General features: G+C 42.4%; 2 protein-coding genes across 2 annotated transcripts in view; one reads left to right on the top strand and one right to left on the bottom strand.

Moving 5' to 3' along the window:
- Positions 1 to 907: 907 nt before the first annotated feature.
- On the top strand, positions 908 to 17922 carry VTI1B (vesicle transport through interaction with t-SNAREs 1B). The gene is made up of 6 exons (XM_004010736.5): positions 908 to 1152; positions 10361 to 10419; positions 12037 to 12228; positions 14368 to 14541; positions 16324 to 16385; positions 17591 to 17922. Exons 1-6 carry the CDS (start codon positions 1038 to 1040, stop codon positions 17685 to 17687), a joined length of 699 nt encoding a protein of 232 aa, XP_004010785.3. The 5' UTR covers positions 908 to 1037; the 3' UTR covers positions 17688 to 17922.
- The window catches only part of ARG2 (arginase 2), a 39799-nt gene continuing 38722 nt past the window's right edge, over positions 17882 to 18958 (bottom strand). The window contains exon 8 of the mRNA XM_004010737.5: positions 17882 to 18355. Coding sequence (XP_004010786.1) covers positions 18150 to 18355 — 206 coding nt within the window. The 3' untranslated portion in view covers positions 17882 to 18149. The remainder of the gene's footprint in view (positions 18356 to 18958) is intronic.

Here is an 18958-nt window from a genome sequence, read left to right as displayed (position 1 = left end):
AAATAGGAACTTTCTCCCACTAACCATGGGAACCCACAGAGTGCAGGAAAAGGCTTTGTAATCGTTAACACATTACACTTAATGGTGAAGCCAGGTCTGTCTTGCTCACTACATTATAAGTTATCCAAGCGATGAATCTTTTATTCACCAACACATGCCCAGAACCCAGCATAAAGGCTATGGTTAAATTGACAAACACCTGCTGAGTGAATGACTGCATGAGCAAGCCGATATATGAGCTCAGCCCAAATAAGAGGCTGAGCGCATATTTGAGGGGTCGCACTGCTGTCCGGGGGCCACTCCTGAAAGCATGTCACTCCAGTCACCTGCTCCCCAATAAAAGTGCTTTCAACTCGGGGGCAGGCAGGCACCTGGTCCTACTATCTTCTGAGAACTGAAAGCTAACAGCCGGAATGTGAACTGAGGAAATCAGGATAGTCACAGTGCGATGATAATGACGACGACGGCCAGGTGCCAACTGATACCCTAACCGCTGCGCATCGCGGTCACGCCGGCGGCCGCGGTTACAGCAGGACCACCGCCCCCGGCAACTCGTGACTTCCGAGTCGGAGCGTCTTTCGTGCCGAACTACAACCCCCGGCATGCACTGCAGAGCCCCCCCCCCCAATCCTTGCCGGAAGGCGGGGCCCAGGAAAGAGGCGCCCGCGTCGGCCGGCCCGCGGGTGCCCATGTTTTCCTTCCGCCATCCGGCCTCCCTACAGCCTCGGACTGAGTATTTCTGGGGTTCCGAGACTGCCGCTCGCGCCAAAGCGCCACCGCCCCTTCAGAAGTCTCCCGGGCAACGGAGCCAGACTAACTTTCTGTCAGGCTTTGACGCCCGGCGCGCCGTCAGTGACGGCAAGCAGGGGATGGGCGTTCCGGCCCGGGAGGACCCCGCCGCGGCCCCGGAAGCGCCTCGTCGGGGGACTGTGGCGGCGGTCGCCGTGATGCCTGAGGGGCTGGGCGGCTGACGGCGGAGTAGGAGCGGGCCCTGGGCCCAGAATCTCGGCGCCCGCTGCTCGAGAGCGGCCTGCGCCATGGCCACCTCCGCCGCCTCCTCGGAGCATTTCGAGAAACTGCACGAGATCTTCCGCGGCCTCCATGAAGACCTACGAGGGGTGCCGGAGCGGCTCCTGGGGATGGCAGGGACAGGTGAGGTGGGGGCGGGATGAGACAACGGGAACAGCGCTCCGCTAGCACCGGGAGGAAGAACCCCCACCTCCTTTCCAGACCCACCCTCCCGTCTCTCGCTTGGCGTCCTCAGGCACGCCCCCTAGGCCTGGCTGAGTCCCGGCGTCCAGAATCTCCGTGCTGACACTTAGGTACCCAGGGGTCCACCACGGAGTGTCATCTCTCTCTTGAATCCCCTGTTGCCTTCAGAGTTCGCTCGTTTCATTTTCACTGTGGCAAGATGGGCATGAGAGACCTTATACCTGTGACCCTTAAATCTGTAAACTGAGTATAATTGGTTTTCTTTGTGGCTCTCAGTACTTTGTTTTCCGCGCTTGAAAGTGTTCTCCAAAGAGGCCCATAGTTTTCACCAGATTGGCAAAGGACCTGTAGCACAAAAAGGGTTAAAAACCCAAAGCCATCATAACTTTGGAGGCTGGTGTAAATAACCAGTCTTGGGGGCGGGTAGGGGTTGGGGGAGGGATTGGTCTTTAAAATGAGGATGGTGGCCTTCAGGTGCGATCCTTTTATGACCTCTGCTTAGACCTTCCTGCCCCTTGATTTCATAATGCAGTGTGCTGCAAGCTTGTCTTGGGGGAGCTAAGAATTTTTTGATTGAATCTGTATAGGAAGGTCTATCATAGTTCTTTGCCTTAAAACAAGTAGATCTTGATGGCAAGGCCGATGAGACTTTCATTGCTTTTCCTGAAGCGTGGAAGCTTGAGTGTTTGCTCTGTTACCTAAGGTCACATGAATTGAATGACTCTGATGAGAATGAAACTCATACTTTTGTTTAACATATAGTTATTAAGAGAGGCTGCTGTGCACTCGGCACTGTGTAGATGCTGGTAATATTGCAAATTGCTGTGAAAAGACTTAGAGACCTCTGTTCTTATGGGTCGATGATGATATAAATATTTGGAAGTGGTGTTAAGGGCCATACAGGAAAATAAAGCAGGGCAAGGAATGGGGAAGCTCTAATTGTAAATTGGATGGCTATGAAAGGCCTCTTTGAGGAGGTAACGTTTGAGCAGAGACTTGAAGTAAGGGACTGAACCATGCAAAAATTTGGGAGAAATAAGTTTCAGGAGGACAGACTAGTACTGCTGCTGCTGCTAAGTCACTTCAGTCGTGCCCAACTCTATGCAACCCCATAGACGGCAGCCCAGCAGGCTTCCCCATCCCTGGGATTCTCCAGGCAAGAAGACTGGAGTGGGTTGCCATTTCCTTCTCCAGAATAGTACTGCAATAGTCCTTAAGCAGAAGTGAGCTTGGTATGCTCTAGGAAGAACTAAAGGGCCAGTGTGTTTAGGGTGGAATGAGCAAAGGAAATAATAGTAATAGATAAGGTTTTAAAGGGCCAGATTGTGTGGGGCCACGTGAACCCTGGTGAAAGATTTGCATCTTTATCTAAATACAGTGACTTGAAGTTAAAGGCTACAGAACAGGAGAGTGATTGGATCTGATTTACATGGTTGAAAAATAGATCATTTTTTTCACCTGGTGTTGATTTAAATTTTGCAAGATTTGTTTTTGTAAGGGTGTGGTTGTGGTTTAGTTGCTAGGTCGTGTCTGACTCTTTCCAACCGCATGGACTGTAGCCCACCGGACTCCTCTGTCCATGGCGTTTCCCAGATTGGAGTGGGTTGCCATTTCCTTCTCCAGGGGATCTTCCCAACCCAGGGATTGAAACCCCTGTCTCCTGCATTGCACTTGGTCTCCTGCATTGTAGGCGACTTCTTTACCAACTGAGCTATCAGGGAAGGCTAAATAATGCCAAAGGACATTCTGTTTCCAAAAATAGAAAACTTAGTTGTATTCACTTTTGTCATCTACCTGAGGACAATCAAAAAGGTGTGAATTTCTACCCAGGTACAAAATAGTCTCCACACAAGTTGCTGGTAACACTTAGTTGTTCAGTGGGTAAGTATTATATAGTATTTGCATATCCTCAGGTTATAAGAATTTCAACAGCCTTCAGTCCCTTTATTCACTGCTTTGTTTATATTCCTCAATAAATATTTGTTGAATAAGTTGGATTTAATTAAGCAAACATACTGGGGTGTCATCTCTGAATCCTTTTTTTCTTGTACTAAGACGACTTCATAGGCTTTCCAAAGCTTTCCTATCATGAATTATTAGGCACTGAATAATATAGTCACTGAATAATACATTAATACATAACACATCCCTTGCATTTAGCTTATGCTCTGTAATTGAATTCAGTATTTTCAATAAACATCTATCAAGAATTATGAATCACTCAATATCCTGGGTCTGGGGAGTTCTGTGAGTTCTTGCCTTAAATGGGAGATTTCCAAAGTGTGTGATGAGTCCTAAGATAGTTTTGAGACCGTGACAGGAAGGCTAACATGGCCGTAGGGGAGTGAGAGGAAAGCTTCTCAGAAAGGAGAACTTCTGAGTGTAAAGGGTTGAGTGGGAATTTGCCTGAGAGGGGAAGTGAGAAGAGACAACAAAGGAAGGGGAAAAGAAAAGTCAAATATTCAGAACTGTGACTGAAACAAGATGTGTGTAGGAGATCAATAGTAGATGAGGTAAGTAAGACACAGCCAGACCTTTCAGTTCAGTTCAGTCGCTCAGTCGACTCTTGGCAACCCCATGAATCGCAGCACGCCAGGCCTCTCTGTCCATCACCAGCTCCCGAAGTTCACTCAGACTCATGTCCATCGAGTCAGTGATGCCATCCAGCCATCTCATCCTCTGTCGTCCCCTTCTCCTCCTGCCCCCAATCCCTCCCAGCATCAGAGTCTTTTCCAGTGAGTTAGCTCTTCGCATGAGGTGGCCAAAGTACTGGAGTTTCAGCTTTAGCGTCAGTCCTTCCAAAGAACACCCAGGACTGATCTTTAAAATGGACTGGTTGGATCTCCTTGCAGTCCAAGGGACTCTCAAGAGTCTTCTGCAACACCACAGTTCAAAAGCATCAATTCTTCGGCGCTCAGCTTTTTTCACAGTCCAACTCTCATATCCATACATGACCACAGGAAAAACCATAGCCTTGACTAGACGGACCTTTGTTGGCAAAGTAATATCTCTGCTTTTGAATATGCTACCTAGATTGGTCATAACTTTCCTTCCAAGGAGTAAGTGTCTTTTAATTTCATGGCTGCAATCACCATCTGCAGTGATTTTGGAGCCCAAAGAAATAAAGTCTGACACTGTTTCCACTAAGGGACCTAAATATCACATTAAGACATCTAAACTTGATATGGAGAGTCAGTAAAGGATTTTAAATTCTTTTAAAAGGCAGCCCATGTTGATACCAAAGGCAGAAGACATCACAAGAAAAGAAAAATACAGGCCACTATCCCTGATGAACACAGATGCAAATATCCTGAACAAAATACAGATTCTAAAAATCGGACCATATGGTTGTATTTTAGAAGGAGAATGCTGGTGACTGAGTAGAGGTTGAAAGAGAGGCACAAAAATATGCTGGGGACCATACATTGGTGGATTTTTTTTCTGGGCTGTCTTTTCCATTCCATTGAGCTTTGAATTTGTTTTAATGCCAGTTACCATACTGTTTTCATTACTATAGCTTTATAATATACAGTTAACCCTTGAACACCAACCTTCTGTGTAGCTGAAAATCCAAGTGTAGCTTGTTGGCCCTCCTATCCAAGGTTCCTCAGTATCTGCAGACTCAGCCAACCATAGGTTATATGGTACTGTAGAATTTACTATTGAAAAAAATGTGTTTATAAGGGGGCCTGCCCAATTCATACCCTTGTTCAAGGGTCAGCTGTAGTTTGAAATCAGAAAGCATGATGCCTCCAGCTTTGTTCTTCTTTTTCAAAATTGCTAATTGTGGTCTCTTGTGGTTCCATACAAATTTTTGGATTGTTTGTTCTGTTTTGGTGGAAAATGCCCTTCATTTTGCTAATATTTTGTTGAGGATTTTTGCATCAGGGATATTGGCCTGTAATTTTCTTTTCTTGTGATGTTCTCTGGTTTTGGTATCGATGTAGTGCTGGCCTCATAAAAGACTTTGGAAGCGTTCCCTCCTCTTCTGTTGTAAGCTCTATATTTTGTCTGTTTTGTTAATTATATATCCTAAGCACCTAGATGGAAAAGGATATGGCAACCCACTCCAGTACTCTTGCCTGGAAAATCCCATGGACAGAGAAGCCTGGTGCAGGCTACAGTCCATAGGGTCGAAGCAAGTCAGACATGACTGAAGTGACTTAGCACTCAAGCACCTAGAACAATGCCTAGTACATACTTGGTGCTCTATAAATATTTGCTGAATGGTTGTATAAATACTGTGAGTTGTTGGGAAGAGAATAGTAACTCAACATATGATTAAATGTTGAAACTGAAGGTGATTTTATTTACCATGTTTTCCATATTGTCATCACTTTTAAAATCAATGTATACACCTATTTTTAAAAAGGATAGGATTAACAGACGCAATGTGTCCTACTTTAGGAAGTTTGTATGGAAGTGACAGTCCATTAGCATTTGTGATACTTATTAATCCATTATTACTTTAAACACCCACAACAGTAGTCTTAGTTTTGCAGCATCTGAAGAGGTCTCTCCACATATCTCAGGCTGCTGTAAATTCTTATCCAGTCAATACAGTAAGTACCTAGAGTCATGATTTCTAGTTTTAGTTTCGTAGCACCTGAAGGCATCTCTCCACATGTTGTAATGAACATTGTAAAATTATTCAGTTTTTCACTTTAATTCACTTAAATTTCAGTTGCTATACACAAAACTTCATTATTTTGGAAACCAGAAAAAATGATAACTATGGAGGACCATATGTAGCATGTTGGTAAACACAATTACTCACTGACTGCAGAATTTTAATTTTTCCAACACTTCATATTCTTTAAATTTAGTTTTTGCTTAGTTCTTCCTACCTAGGAATTTACTTTAAAAACACTGGTAGTCACTGTTTGTTGAGCCCTAATGTGCTTAGCATTTGCTGCGTGTTTGTTATGTGTATTGTCTTTTTCAGACAACTATACAGGTCAGTGCTGTTATATTTCTTATTTATAATTGAGGAACCAGGCTTAGAGTGATCTGATGCTTTAATTTCCTTTATGGTGTGAGATCCAGGTTAACCATGAGGTCTGCAAAGAGGATGTAGGTCCTAGAAATGCTGCAAGGAAGCACCAAAAGCATTAATCACAGATTTTAAAGATCCTGTTGAAACTGAAGTTATTTCCACAGTTCTAATGGACCAAGATGAGTCATTCTGGGGCTGTGAAAATTCAAACTGCTAGATGGCTGGATGGCATCACTGACTTGATGGACGCAAGTCTGAGTGAACTCCGGGTGTTGGTGATGGACAGGGAGGCCTGGCGTGCTGCAATTCATGGGATCGCAAAGAGTTGGACACGACCGAGTGACTGAACTGAACAAGTGGCTCTGCTGGTAAAGAATCCACCTGCAGTGCGGAAGACTTGGGTTTGATCCCTGGGTTGGGAAGATCCCCTGGAGAAGGGAAAGGCTACCCACTGCAGTATTCTGGCCTGGAGAATTCCATGGACTGTATAGTCCGGAGTGTCACAGAGAGTTGGACATGACTGAGCTACCTTCTTTTCTTTTTCTACAAGATGGAGAGGCTGCCACCTTGGTTGAGATGAGGTGGGCTTCCTCTAGCACTTTCAGAGCTGGCTGTTTCCATTTTATTCCGTGTCTGAGACATTGTGCTGCCATGCACCTAGTTTACCAAACATTCGGCTGCAGAGTGAGTCACTCACATGTGAATGGTTTGGAAAGACATGAGGGGTCAAGAATAGTGTTATTTAGAGTAGCTCATTTTTTCTGAGTTTCCGGTGTCCATTCTACCTGGTATCAGTCTTGCTGTTTTGTAGTTGATTATAGTGTTAATTCTAGCTCCCTAAAAAATGAAGAGATTTGAAAGGATTATACCTGTGTACCTTGAGAGCATGAAAATATCCCTCAGTGCCATCGTGTACATGGTGTACAGTGCCATAGTCAGGAGACTTGCATTCTGTAACTAGTGTTGCTACACACCTTCTCTTTTCTATGGCCTTGGGGAAGACAGTTTCTCCAGGCTCTGGTTTCCTTAACTGTAAAATGAGGTTAGACTAGATGATTTCTGAGGGCCATCTTAGCTCTTAACATTCATTAATTTCACAATTCTGAGCAAAGCATAAAGGAACAGGTATCGATACCTCTCAGTTGGGTAGGGGTTCCATCTCTTGAATCTTTAAAAGTGTATAGGCTGTAGAGCACTCCTAGGAGAATATATGTCTTATGAAATCAGAGAGTAGAGTATTCCAAAAAGACTGAGAATAACAGAATCATGCAGGGAAGTTAGTGAAAGGATCAAGACTCTGTGGACTACCTTGCCACCCCCCTACCCCAATTCTTATTATACAGCTGCCTTCTTTGAATTATTCTAGAATTTGTCTCTTAGGAAAGCAGACATTCATATCCTTTAACAAAGATTAAACGAGGAGAACTTAGGACTAACAGAGATGTAGAAAAATCTAGGACCAGAGCGCCCTTATAGAACTCTGTCATCTTGGATCAGGAGTGAGTGAGTGTGCTTGCGTTTGGAGATGTGTCTCTTCAGAGGAGTGGTGGCACTCAACACTTTCGTGAATGCTGATTGTAAAATATGATAGCTCTCCATGGAAGTAGCCATTCTTGATTGCAGATATTATTTCACTGCTGATGGGTGGAAACATAGCCCACTCAAGGATAATAAGGCTGCTTTGGCACTTCTGCTGGCTCAGACAGGGAGAATCTGCCTGCAGTGTGAGAGACCCAGGTTCAATCCCTGGGTCAGGGAAGATGCCTGGAGAAGGGAATGGCTACCCACTCCAGTGTTCTTGCCTGGAGAATTCCATGAACAGGAAAGCCTGATGGGCTACAGTCTATGGGGTTGCAAAGAACAACTAACACTTTCACTTGTGGTGGTAATTTCATGGTGGTTACCTCATGGCTGGTCAAGAGGTAGGCCTTTTGCTTTGTCTGAACTTTCTCCTTTTGAGGGGGTGGGTGGTGCGTTGTGAGCAGTGTGTGGTGAAAAATAGTTCACCTGGAATACCTATTAAGGGAATGCGCATGACAATGAATGCCGCTTAGTAAAGGGTGGATTGTCGCTTGACTCTTGCAGGCAATAACAGTGTCTAAGAAGCACCCTACCAGGTTTAGAGTTCTAGAACCTATGGGATGTACAAAAGAAAAAGTAAATTCCTCTACTCAGAGGGAGACTGAGCTCAAGTTGAGAATATAGAATATATACAGCCAAGTGATTTACGTTAAAAAGTAGTGGACAGCTGACATGGTAGATGCTATGTGATTAACACAATGTAAAATCTATATAAAGCATGACAGTGGTGTTACTTCCAACATGGGATTGGGTTTGAAAGTCAAGGTGTGAGATGAAAATCAGGGTAAACAAAATTATCCAAGAAAATCTTAGGATAGCATGTTGAGTACCCACATGCCATCCCTTCATAGGTCTTATACTCTACTGTTTTCTTGGCATTGGTAAAGATTGCTCTTTCTTCAGTTGATGGCAGTGCTGGCTTGTATTTAGAAATCACACTGAGTGAAAAACACATAGATTGTCCTCATACATGCTACAGTATGGAGGAACTTTGGAGGTTTTATGCTAAGCAAGATAAGTCAAACACAAAAGACAAATACTGTATGATTCCTCTTATATGGGGGTGCTTGGAGTAGTCAGATTCATAGACACAGAAAGTAGAATCATGGTTACCAGAGTCTGAAGGGAGGGCATATAGGGAGTTAGTGTTTACTGGGTGTAGAGTTTGGGATGATGCAAAGGTTCTATAGATGGATAGCAGTGATGGTTGCCCAATATTGTGTATGTACTTCATGCCACTTAACTGTACACTTAAAATGGTCAAAATGGTAAGTTTTATATTATTTTACCACAATTTAAAAAAAAGTATCCCAGATTGTGAATGTAATCCCAAAAGATGAGTTCAAAAAATATTATAAACAGTGACAGTTTGTGGTAATAAGTAGAGTATGTGTAGATTTCCGGGGAGAACATTCATTTTGCTGTATACATTTGAAAAAAAACAAACTCCTCATAAATAGGGCTAAGTTTTCCTTCTTAGGTGTGATTTGCCTCCTCATTTCCTAGCCGAGGAGGGAGGTTAGGTCCCAAAAAGATGAAGAGAATTATCCGGCTTACATGTTGAGTTAGGCCCAAAGCTAAGACCAAAACCTAAGCTCATTTACTCCCCAGCACTTCCCCCCATACAAAGTTTACCAGGTACTCACTTCATCATTGTGGTGTGTCTAAGCACCATTTTTACTGTAATTATTTCCTTTATATCAGTATTTCATGTAAAATGCATTTATTTAACATATAAAGTTACTTTAAAAGGACACTTTATATCACTGCCTTAGATGAAAAATCTATAGAACCTAGCTATATGATCAGAAAAGCTACAATGAAGACAAAACAGTGCTGGTTTAGTTAGATGTCCTTGCTTTGAGGCTAAAGCCTGTTCTGTTTTTTTAAAGAGGAGATTAGTAGTTTTTAGGTATTAAAGACATACTAGAACTAAAATGACAGGATGCAAAGGATTGAACAAGGAATGACATTTTCCCCTGTGTGAGTCAGTGGTATTTTAGATCATTTCCTATACTACTGCCGGTGGGTATGGCTAAGAAACTTGTGCTGTGTGCCTTGCAGGCTCTCCAGAGAGCAAAGTAGGTGGGCTTTGAATATATTTTGCAGAAAAGCAGTGGATAAGTGTTAATGTAGAGATGTGATTTACCATGGGGATGAAGACTTCAGAGAACTGGTATTGTTAAACATTCTTATTGATCAAAGCGTGCCTGGTCCCTTTGTTAGGTTGGTGAAAAAAGATTGACGATAATTAGACCTGTTTTCTTTCTTAGTAGGAATGCTGTTGGTCTTTGGGGCCAGATCATTGTTACACAGGACTGTCCCTAGTTTAGGTATTCTTGTTCCCTGGCCACTTAAATGCCAGTGATAATACCATCCATCTACCCCCCCCCCCCATTAATTCTGGTAACTAGTTCTCTTACTTTTCTAAATGTCTTTCAGGGGTGATTAAGTTCTGTAGGGTACCCCCAGAAAGGAAATGGGGAATATATTCTAAGCAGAGGGTATGTTCTCTACAAATAAATGTTTGGAAGCAGGATTGAGTATTTAAAACTCATCTGTCTTTTCCAGAAGAGAAGAAGAAGTTGATCAGAGATTTCGATGAAAAGCAACAGGAAGCAAATGAAACGGTGAGAACAGGAACAAGTCCTATTTCCTCTTCCTGTCTGTTGGTCTTTGCCAGAAGTAATGCTTATGACATTATGATCACAGATTTAACTGTTCCTGTCTATTGACCTTAGTTTTGATTATTTCTTACTAAATGAGGCCAGTTGATGGGGATGGGTATTTGAGTAAAACTTGAAGATTCCTCTGTGAGTCCTTGATAAAACATTGCTGATACAATAAGGACATTCTCCTTTTACCTAGGTGGCCTTTTGAAAGCACTTTTTAAAAGCTGGCCATTAAGATAACTTACTCTCCTTTGTTAAATTTACTGTCACAGAAAATGGAGCTCAGAGGTGGTTCCTACTCACATTGCCTTGTTTTGAAAAATAGGTTTTGGTACCTTGGGCAAGGTATGCATGGTCAGGATGAGTTCTCAGTCAGGATCCTAAGCTTATCAGAAGTTGGTCCAGGTTGCTAAGCAGTTTAAGAACTGCTTCATTTAACCTGTGACTTTTCTTTAAGAAAAAAAGAAAGAAAGCAATTTTTGCTCTTACCTTTTAGAAGTAAGGATCCTCTGTCTTCATCGCATTGTGTCTAGCTTTAGCAAACCCTTTTAGGAAGCTGGAGCTAAAATCTCGATCTCTGGTAGCACTCCAAAGAAATAGTTGCCTCTAGTATCTGCTACCCCAGAGTAGACTGAAGAATTCTTTTTAAGCCAGAGAACTTTATTGTTTGTTGAAGAATACCTCCTTTATTCCAATGAAGTTTTGAGAAGTTAAGCCCATCTGCATCCTTTTTTTTCCGCTCTGCATGTATTTGAAGGAGGATCAGCCTACCAGACTATGGAAACTATCACCTTCATAATGGGAGTACCAGAAACTTTTCTAATACCTCTGCATTACTGGGCATATATCTGTGATATCTGTTACAGAGCTAGGCCTCTTTTTCAGTTAACATCTTGGTAGCATTTTCTAAAGTTAACCAGTCCTACTCTAGCCATCCAAAGCAGAAGAAAATGACTCATGGGCTCTTACAAATGATTCTATGTGTTACAATTTACTTGTCCCAGAAAAATGGAAATGATCTGGACCCCTGGTTATTCTCACATGGACACAGACAGTTGATTTTCAGGTGGAGGAAGGGAAGAACCTTGATGCCATACCCCTAATCATTTTTAGTACAGTAGGTCCCTAAGTGCTTCGTGATAGCACTTGGACCATAACAGGCTAAGAACTTGGTATACTGAAAAGAGTATGAAGATCTGGAATCCTGATTTATGTAATCTTGAACAGGTTTCTTCAAGTCTCATATATGAAGTAAAAGTATTTCCTACCGTTTTGATCTGTTGTGAGAGAATACATGTCAAAATGTTTAATAAGCTATAAGTAGCTATAAGCTACTTGTTAGTTTTCTCACTCATTCATCACATACCTTTTGAAGACCTGTTCTGTGCCTGCTGGGCACTGCACCAAGCACTCAGTAATGAAGTAAAGGTGTCACGTGTGGTCCTTCCCTTCCTGGGCCACATGTTGAGTATTTATTTAGGATTGCTTGTGGTTTGATTAGTCCAAACTAGACATATTACCCATATGAGAGAGAATAGAAGCAGGCCGTCTACTCACTGCTTTCTGCCTTCCTAGCTGGCAGAGATGGAAGAGGAACTGCGTTATGCACCCCTATCTTTTCGTAACCCTATGATGTCTAAGCTGCGAACCTACCGGAAGGACCTTGCCAAACTCCATCGGGAAGTGAGAAGTACGCCTTTGACAGCCACTCCTGGGGCCCGAGGAGACATGAAATATGGCACATACGCTGTGGAGAACGAGCATATGGTGAGTTTTAGCCATCTTTGTCCTGTGGGTCTGTGGCACAATGATTAACCAAATTGTGGAGTACAGTTCAAATACTCCACAAGTACGCCTGGTTTTTTCCCTCTTCTTTCTTGCATCCAATTTCCCTTCTCCCCTTGGGTGCCTGCTTCTACTGAATTTAATGCAGATCATTCCAAGCAATTTACCTGTTTAGATTTTTTTGTATCCTTTATGTATAAAACAGTGCTTGATGGGTAGTGGTGATAAACAAGTGTTACCTATTCATATTATACCTGGACTCTAGTCTGATTCACCAATCCAGTTTCTTTCTCACATATCCCCCCAGAGTTCAGTTAAGATTTTAACTTATCAGAGCATTGTTATTTGTATCAAGATGGCCCAATAGCCCAGATACAGTAGAGAAAGCAGGATGCTTCCCAAAAAGGGGGCTGACGCCTTACTTCATCATAATAGAAAGTGAGCCAGGCTGCCTCTCTAGCCTCCAGTGTTCTCATTTATAAAATTAGACTACTAAATTGAAAATGTATATTCTCAAACTGTCTAAAGAAGCTAGGTAGGTAAAGGAGAAAAGCTTCACAAAGGTTAAATTTCATGTGTTACATTTGGGACTATATTCCACAGCACGAAGTAGAAATGGCCTGGCTGGTAATGTGGGAGAGAAGTGGAAGGGGGCCCACTAGTGCAGACTGTATGGATGTAGAAAGGCTGATTAAACAAATCCTGTTTCATGAAGCACCCTCCTAAATATGGCTTAAGAGATATTCAAATGATAGTGGCCTGACATTCCTGATGTGAAAACTAGAGTACTTGAGAATGATGTAAAATTTTCAAAGGAGAGTGGGAAAATGCAGGCAAGTAGCGCTTGTTAAAAGTGAGATGAAAGGTGTACAGTGACTTTGGTCATCTGTGACCCAAAAAGCCCCAAAAACAAAAGGGGGGAAGATAATTCCAAGCAATAATTTTGCTTTAAAATTATTAGTTTCAGAAATTATAAAAACAATATAGGTATATAAAGTACTTTCAGTAGAATTACTGTTCCAAATCTGGGGTTGATTCATGTGACCTTACTGTCTCTCCCTGCTCTTTCTTAAGCCCACTCAGTTGAAAATCCTCATCTTTTATGTTTAAAAATGCTGTTTTCCTGCTGCTTTTAAGCCAGTGTAAACTGGGGTTCATTTCAGCCTTATTCAGTGGTTTCCTCACTCACTCGTCTGTATGCTGTATATGAAGTGAAAAAGCCTTCTTGTTGCTTCTGATCTGGAAACACATCTTTTCAGCTTCTTACTGGTGGTATCGAGTGCTAATGGTCACCTGCTCAGTAACAGGCCTTGTGAGCTGACCCCTTTTCCAGAGTTTGTACGCACGTGTGCTCTGAAGAGCTGAGGACTTAGAGCTGCCTCCATTTCTGTCAGTAGTTATTTCTGGCCTGACAAAGGCTGCTTCGGTCCTCATGCCTCCTGTGCTTAGGAATAGGTGGAATAATACTTTGGTGGAGTTTCAGAAATAGGGCGCTTACTTGGCCCCAGATACTACCTCCCCTGAGAGTAAATCACCAGTGTAACAACTTCAGTATTTGTCTTCTGTGTTTGGCCTGAGGCGAAATTCTTTGGATGCTTACCAAGAGTGTAGCTACTTTTTTCCAGAGAGGAGTAGTCTTTCACACTTTTAAGTGATTTCTGTGTGTGCTAAACACGAATAGCTTATTCTGTGGTCACTCAGTACCAATCAGTGGGAACTTTCAGTGAATTACACTATCTCTAAGGCGGTAGAGTTTAGTTGGTTTACCCTATCAAAATGATAGGATGTATGCATTTTCAGGTAGCTCCTGCATCCCAGATCTGGGCCATTGCCTCTCAGAAGTTGTTAGTCCAGGAAGCACATGAGTCAGTTCAGATTCATCAGGAGCACAAGGAAGATGCTCTGGTGTATTGAATCCTTTCCTTGCCTCACTTACATGTAACAAGCAGTGGACTGGGAGGTATTGTGATCCTAGATTGAACCCCAGGTTCTCTTGTAGTCTGATTCATTAGCATCTTTGATTGTCTTACAAGTAATGAAAATTACTACACATTATATCCCTTCTTATAAATTCATTTATAATGGAAGAAGTCTAACAATTCCCTTCCATACTCCTGTCAGAATCGGCTACAGTCTCAAAGGGCATTGCTTCTGCAAGGCACTGACAGCCTGAACCGGGCCACCCAGAGTATTGAGCGTTCTCATCGTATTGCCGCAGAGACTGACCAGATTGGCTCAGAAATCATAGAAGAGCTGGGGGAGCAACGTGACCAATTGGAACGTACCAAGAATAGAGTAAGTCTGGGTGGATAGGGAGAGGGGCAAAAATGGGGAAAGTAGGTGGGCCCATTACACCCTGATGCTGTCAGAAGCTACCACAGTTCCAAATTCAGGGTATGATTTTTTAGGTTCTTATGCTTTCTCTGTTCGTAATTTGCTTGACTAAAACATATCCCTTGGAAGTAATTTTACTTGTAAGATTTAGAGGTCATTGGGCAGGGGGAGTGAGATTGCATAAAACCCAGTTTCTGCATTTATTGAAGATTGTCAAATAGCATTGTAGCCATACCATCCTTTTATTAGGTCCTGTATTATGAACTAAATTTCTGTCTCTCACACGTCTAGTAGAACACCTGCTATTCTTATGAAAGCCAACATTTGCTTTAAAAGATTCTAGCTTTCCTGTCATTTAGAGCCAAAGCTATTTTCCACATGTCATAAAATAGTACTACCGACAATTTAAAGAGGTTTAATCCTGGACTCTTCTTAACCTAAGGTAAGGGAGATCATGGGCTTCCCTGATGGCTCAGTGGTAAAGAATGCGCCTGCAGTGTAGGAGACACAGGAGACAGAGGTTCGATCCCTGGGTCGGGAAGATCCCCTGGAGTAGGAAACAGCAACCCACTCCAGTATTCTTGCCTAGGAAGTCCCATGGACAGAGGACGTGGCGGGCTACAGTCCATGGGGTCACAGAGTCAGATATGACTGAGCAACTAACACCACTACTGCTACACACTAGGGGAGATCACTGTGAGAAAACAAAATCCTTAGGCCAAATGATGACTATATTGTGGCCTCTATCTACTATCACTCTAAGAGGCTCTGAAAAACAACTTATTTCTTCCTTTCTGTACCATCTGCAAAGGAATTTTAAAAACTGCCAATGGAATGCTGTGTTAAGAGCATGAGGCAGATAAACGAAACACAGATACTGTGGGCAAGACTTAGACATGAGAAGGTCGTCTCAAATCCCCACACTGAGCTGTTATTTTCCCACGTTAGTGGCCATAATTCTCCACTCTTAAAATCAAGTCAGGTATCACCCTCCTCAGTGAAAATTCACAGTAAAGTACTGAATTCAAGTAAGCTGCAGAGAAAGCAGCTTGTTTGCAGATTGCATGGTTTATTTGTTTTTACTTTTGAACTTACTAGATGGATTAGTTGAATTTAAAAGCTGAGGAATGAGCTGAGAGATCAACTTAACCAAGGCCACTGGTGAACAGGAACAGATGGCAGGTGGCATCTGTTGAAATATCCTCCAGCTATATAGGTTAGTAACAGGCAACAAAAAGGGGGAAAAAAAGGCTTTTAAAAAAAAGATTAATTCCTTTCATAATTCAATGTAAGTATCTCTTAAAAGGGTAAAGAAAAAAGGAAAAAGAACCAGATCTCAAAAGTGGTAATCCACCAGCCTATAAAAACAAACATTAACTCAGGAGGCTCTCCTGGAGTTTGGCTGATGAAATTCACATCTTAAGTTGCTCAGAGTTACTTCGGTTACTGGCAAGGTACACTTGAAGACTTTGTTTTGTGTAGCCACAGTGAAGGATTAGCTCAGTCCCAGAGGTCTCCTCACAGCAGCCTTGGGATACAATCATTCCTAGGCCTTATTGATAAGTATTAGAGTATCTTGTCCTTTCCAGTTTCTTCTATTTACAGAGGCCATCATTTAAATTGATTTGATTTCTGGGAGTTTTTCAACATAAACCCTTTAACACCCGTCAATTTACTCAGGTTCAGTTCTACAGTGTGTACTTCTGTAAGAAGAGGGAAATAATTGCTATTTTCTCTTCTCAGCTGGTAAATACAAGTGAAAACTTGAGCAAAAGTCGGAAGATTCTCCGCTCAATGTCCAGAAAGTAAGTTTTAAAAATTAGTCACAGAATTAATTTCTCTTAATTCTAATCTTTCGGCTGAGAATGTCAAAGCTTTAAACTGTGACTTGCAAAGGTACTGATAAAACAGAAGAAATAAAGAGTATCACATAGTTAAGTATCCCAGGAAAAAAATCCATTTTTGGAAGTATATATGCTGGTATGATTTGGAGCCATGGAAAACTGGTCTACTGGAAGGACTTTTTATCCTAGTTTACATTCCTTAAAGAAGAGAGCACATGGGAACAGAGCATTCCTGGAAATAAATTTGTAAAAACTTAATTAGAAAACTTTTCACTGCTATGGCTTCGTACTTGATTTTGGCTCTGCTTGCCCTTTATGGGAGTCAGCCCTTATTTGGGAGTTCTGTCTTGTTAGCAAGGAGCTGACTTGAGAAAAAACCGTCTAGGTAAGTGCTGACAGCAGCAGAGCCATGGGCAGAAGGGAAGTATTGGCACTGAGGCTGAATTTGGGGCGTGAGTCGGTGTAGGTAGTATGAATGAGACTATAACCAAGTTATGGAACTAGCAAGAGAATGAGATTTTCCAAAACAGTGGTAAGTTCCTTGTGGAGCAGGAAGAAATGTCCGATTTCGATTCTTTGTGTTAAAGAATATAGGAGTGTCAGAAAAATTTCTACCTTTATAGAGAAAGAAAGGCAAGAAGTTTGAGAAGACATTGAAAGGCATTCCCAGCTTCTAGTTACTCATCCTAAAGCAGGACCACCTCCTTGTACCCAAGCTGGACTTGGACCCTGGAGTCTCCCGCCACCCCTTCTCCTAATGTGTCCTCACAGCTGTAGATGTGTTAGGTAGTGAACTTCTACTTTGAAATCTGATTCAGCTGATTTAAAATATGGTATACTTTTTCACATGTACATTTAATATTTTTCTAATTAGCCCATCATAGAAAAAGTACTTTTAAAGTGAAGTACTAATTACTATTTGAAGACATTTTAGAAAAAAAACATTTGTATGTTTTGGTACCTTATTGCCCCATTTTTCAATATTTTTGTGAGGTAGATAGTAGTAATTATTTACAGGTTACTAAGTGGCTACATGATCAAACAAAAATTCAGTCTGCCTCACAGTATCCTGCCTTGGCCCTAGGTCAAACTCCTCAGTATTAAGAATGGAAAGAAATAAGGTTACCCAGAGTTCTGACTACATCCCACTTTGCTTCTCTTTGTAGAGTGACAACCAACAAGCTGCTACTTTCCATCGTCATCTTACTGGAGCTAGCCATTCTGGGAGGCCTGGTTTATTACAAATTCTTTCGCAGGCATTAAACCTCCTGTAGGGAAGGGTTTGTGGACCAGAACTGTCACTCAGTGAATGAATGGCGTTAGAGGTGTGGAAAAAAATCTTATTGCTGCTGTGAACTAGCGGTTCAAGAAGGCACTGTGTAGCCAGACTGTGGGTGGAGGGAGGAAGACGGAAGACCACTGAAATGTGAAGGAACAGTAATAAGACCAGTATGATATACCAAGGTAATAAATGTCCTTTATGACTTCTTTAAGTTTACACAGTGCTCCAACATATTAATACCCTGTGAGCGTCAAAAAACAAATACATGTACAGTACTATTATCGGTCACCAAAATGAAAGGGAAGGAAACTTTACAATTGTAAGAATGCACAAATGTTCTCATTAAGGCAGTATTGACCCAGATGATCATTCAGTTTCTGTCACCGCAAACGCCTCACGGCTCTGGAATGCCCACTGTGACATGTGTCAACAAACAGTATTCCCTAAATTCTTACACGTTCTTCACTCTCTGATTCATCTGGTGAGCTGGGAGTAGGAAGTTGGTCGTAGACAACATGCCCTCCCTCCCTCGTCTGCCCGAAACTCGAAGCAATGACATCCACTGCCAGGCTGGCTGTAGCCTTGGCCTCCTCTTCTGACACAGCCAACCGAGGATTGACTTCAACGAGATCCAGGGCCGAGAGCAACCCTGAAAACACAAAGCAGGACAAAAAGAAAACTTCCTAGCTGCTTCTTTCAGTGAGGGTCGTCCCACCTGGGTAGAACACACCAAGGTGAAAGGGTCATTTTCTACTAGAAAATTACCCACTGTCAGGAAGGCCCTTACACCTCATCCTCTTGGGCATGAATTTAAGTTAGAAACACTGGTAATGCCGGAGTAGGATTGAAAGAAACCTTTAAAGTAATTAAGTCAATTATCCCTGTTTAATAACATAACAGGCATGACTTGACAGGCTTTCTGGTTAGGATGAGCAAGGCCGGGGTGAGGGGTAAGCAGGGGTGGCAGTAGGAGTTTCCAGTCTAGTTGGGAAAATGTATCATTTCCAGTATTTCTAGGGACCTGCCAGATGCCTGCCTGTAGCTGTGTGATGAAATCTCTCACGTCTCACTAGCCAGCACTCTATTCCCACTTCTGAACTCTGGCGCTGTGTAACTTTTAAGGCACCATGTGTCCTAAAGTATAGCTGTTACTGCATATCTTACTCTCACCCCTGCAAGTTTGAACTCTGAGGACAGACTCCATGTATGACACAGTTCTTAGGTCTCCCTTCAGACTGATGCAGTATCTTGC

Source organism: Ovis aries, chromosome 7 (assembly GCF_016772045.2).
Source record: "Ovis aries strain OAR_USU_Benz2616 breed Rambouillet chromosome 7, ARS-UI_Ramb_v3.0, whole genome shotgun sequence".
In the NCBI taxonomy this organism is placed as follows: Eukaryota; Metazoa; Chordata; class Mammalia; order Artiodactyla; family Bovidae; genus Ovis; species Ovis aries.
This window is presented reverse-complemented; position numbering and strand designations above follow the sequence as displayed.

Excerpts from the sequence above, each read along its gene's own strand:
- VTI1B (XM_004010736.5), top strand. The coding sequence starts at position 1,038 with ATGGCCACCTCCGCCGCCTCCTCGGAGCATTTCGAGAAACTGCACGAG. Across the intron at positions 1,153-10,360 it reads CCTGGGGATGGCAGGGACAG|AAGAGAAGAAGAAGTTGATC; the intron begins GTGAGGTGGGGG and ends TGTCTTTTCCAG. Across the intron at positions 16,386-17,590 it reads CTCCGCTCAATGTCCAGAAA|AGTGACAACCAACAAGCTGC; the intron begins GTAAGTTTTAAA and ends TTCTCTTTGTAG.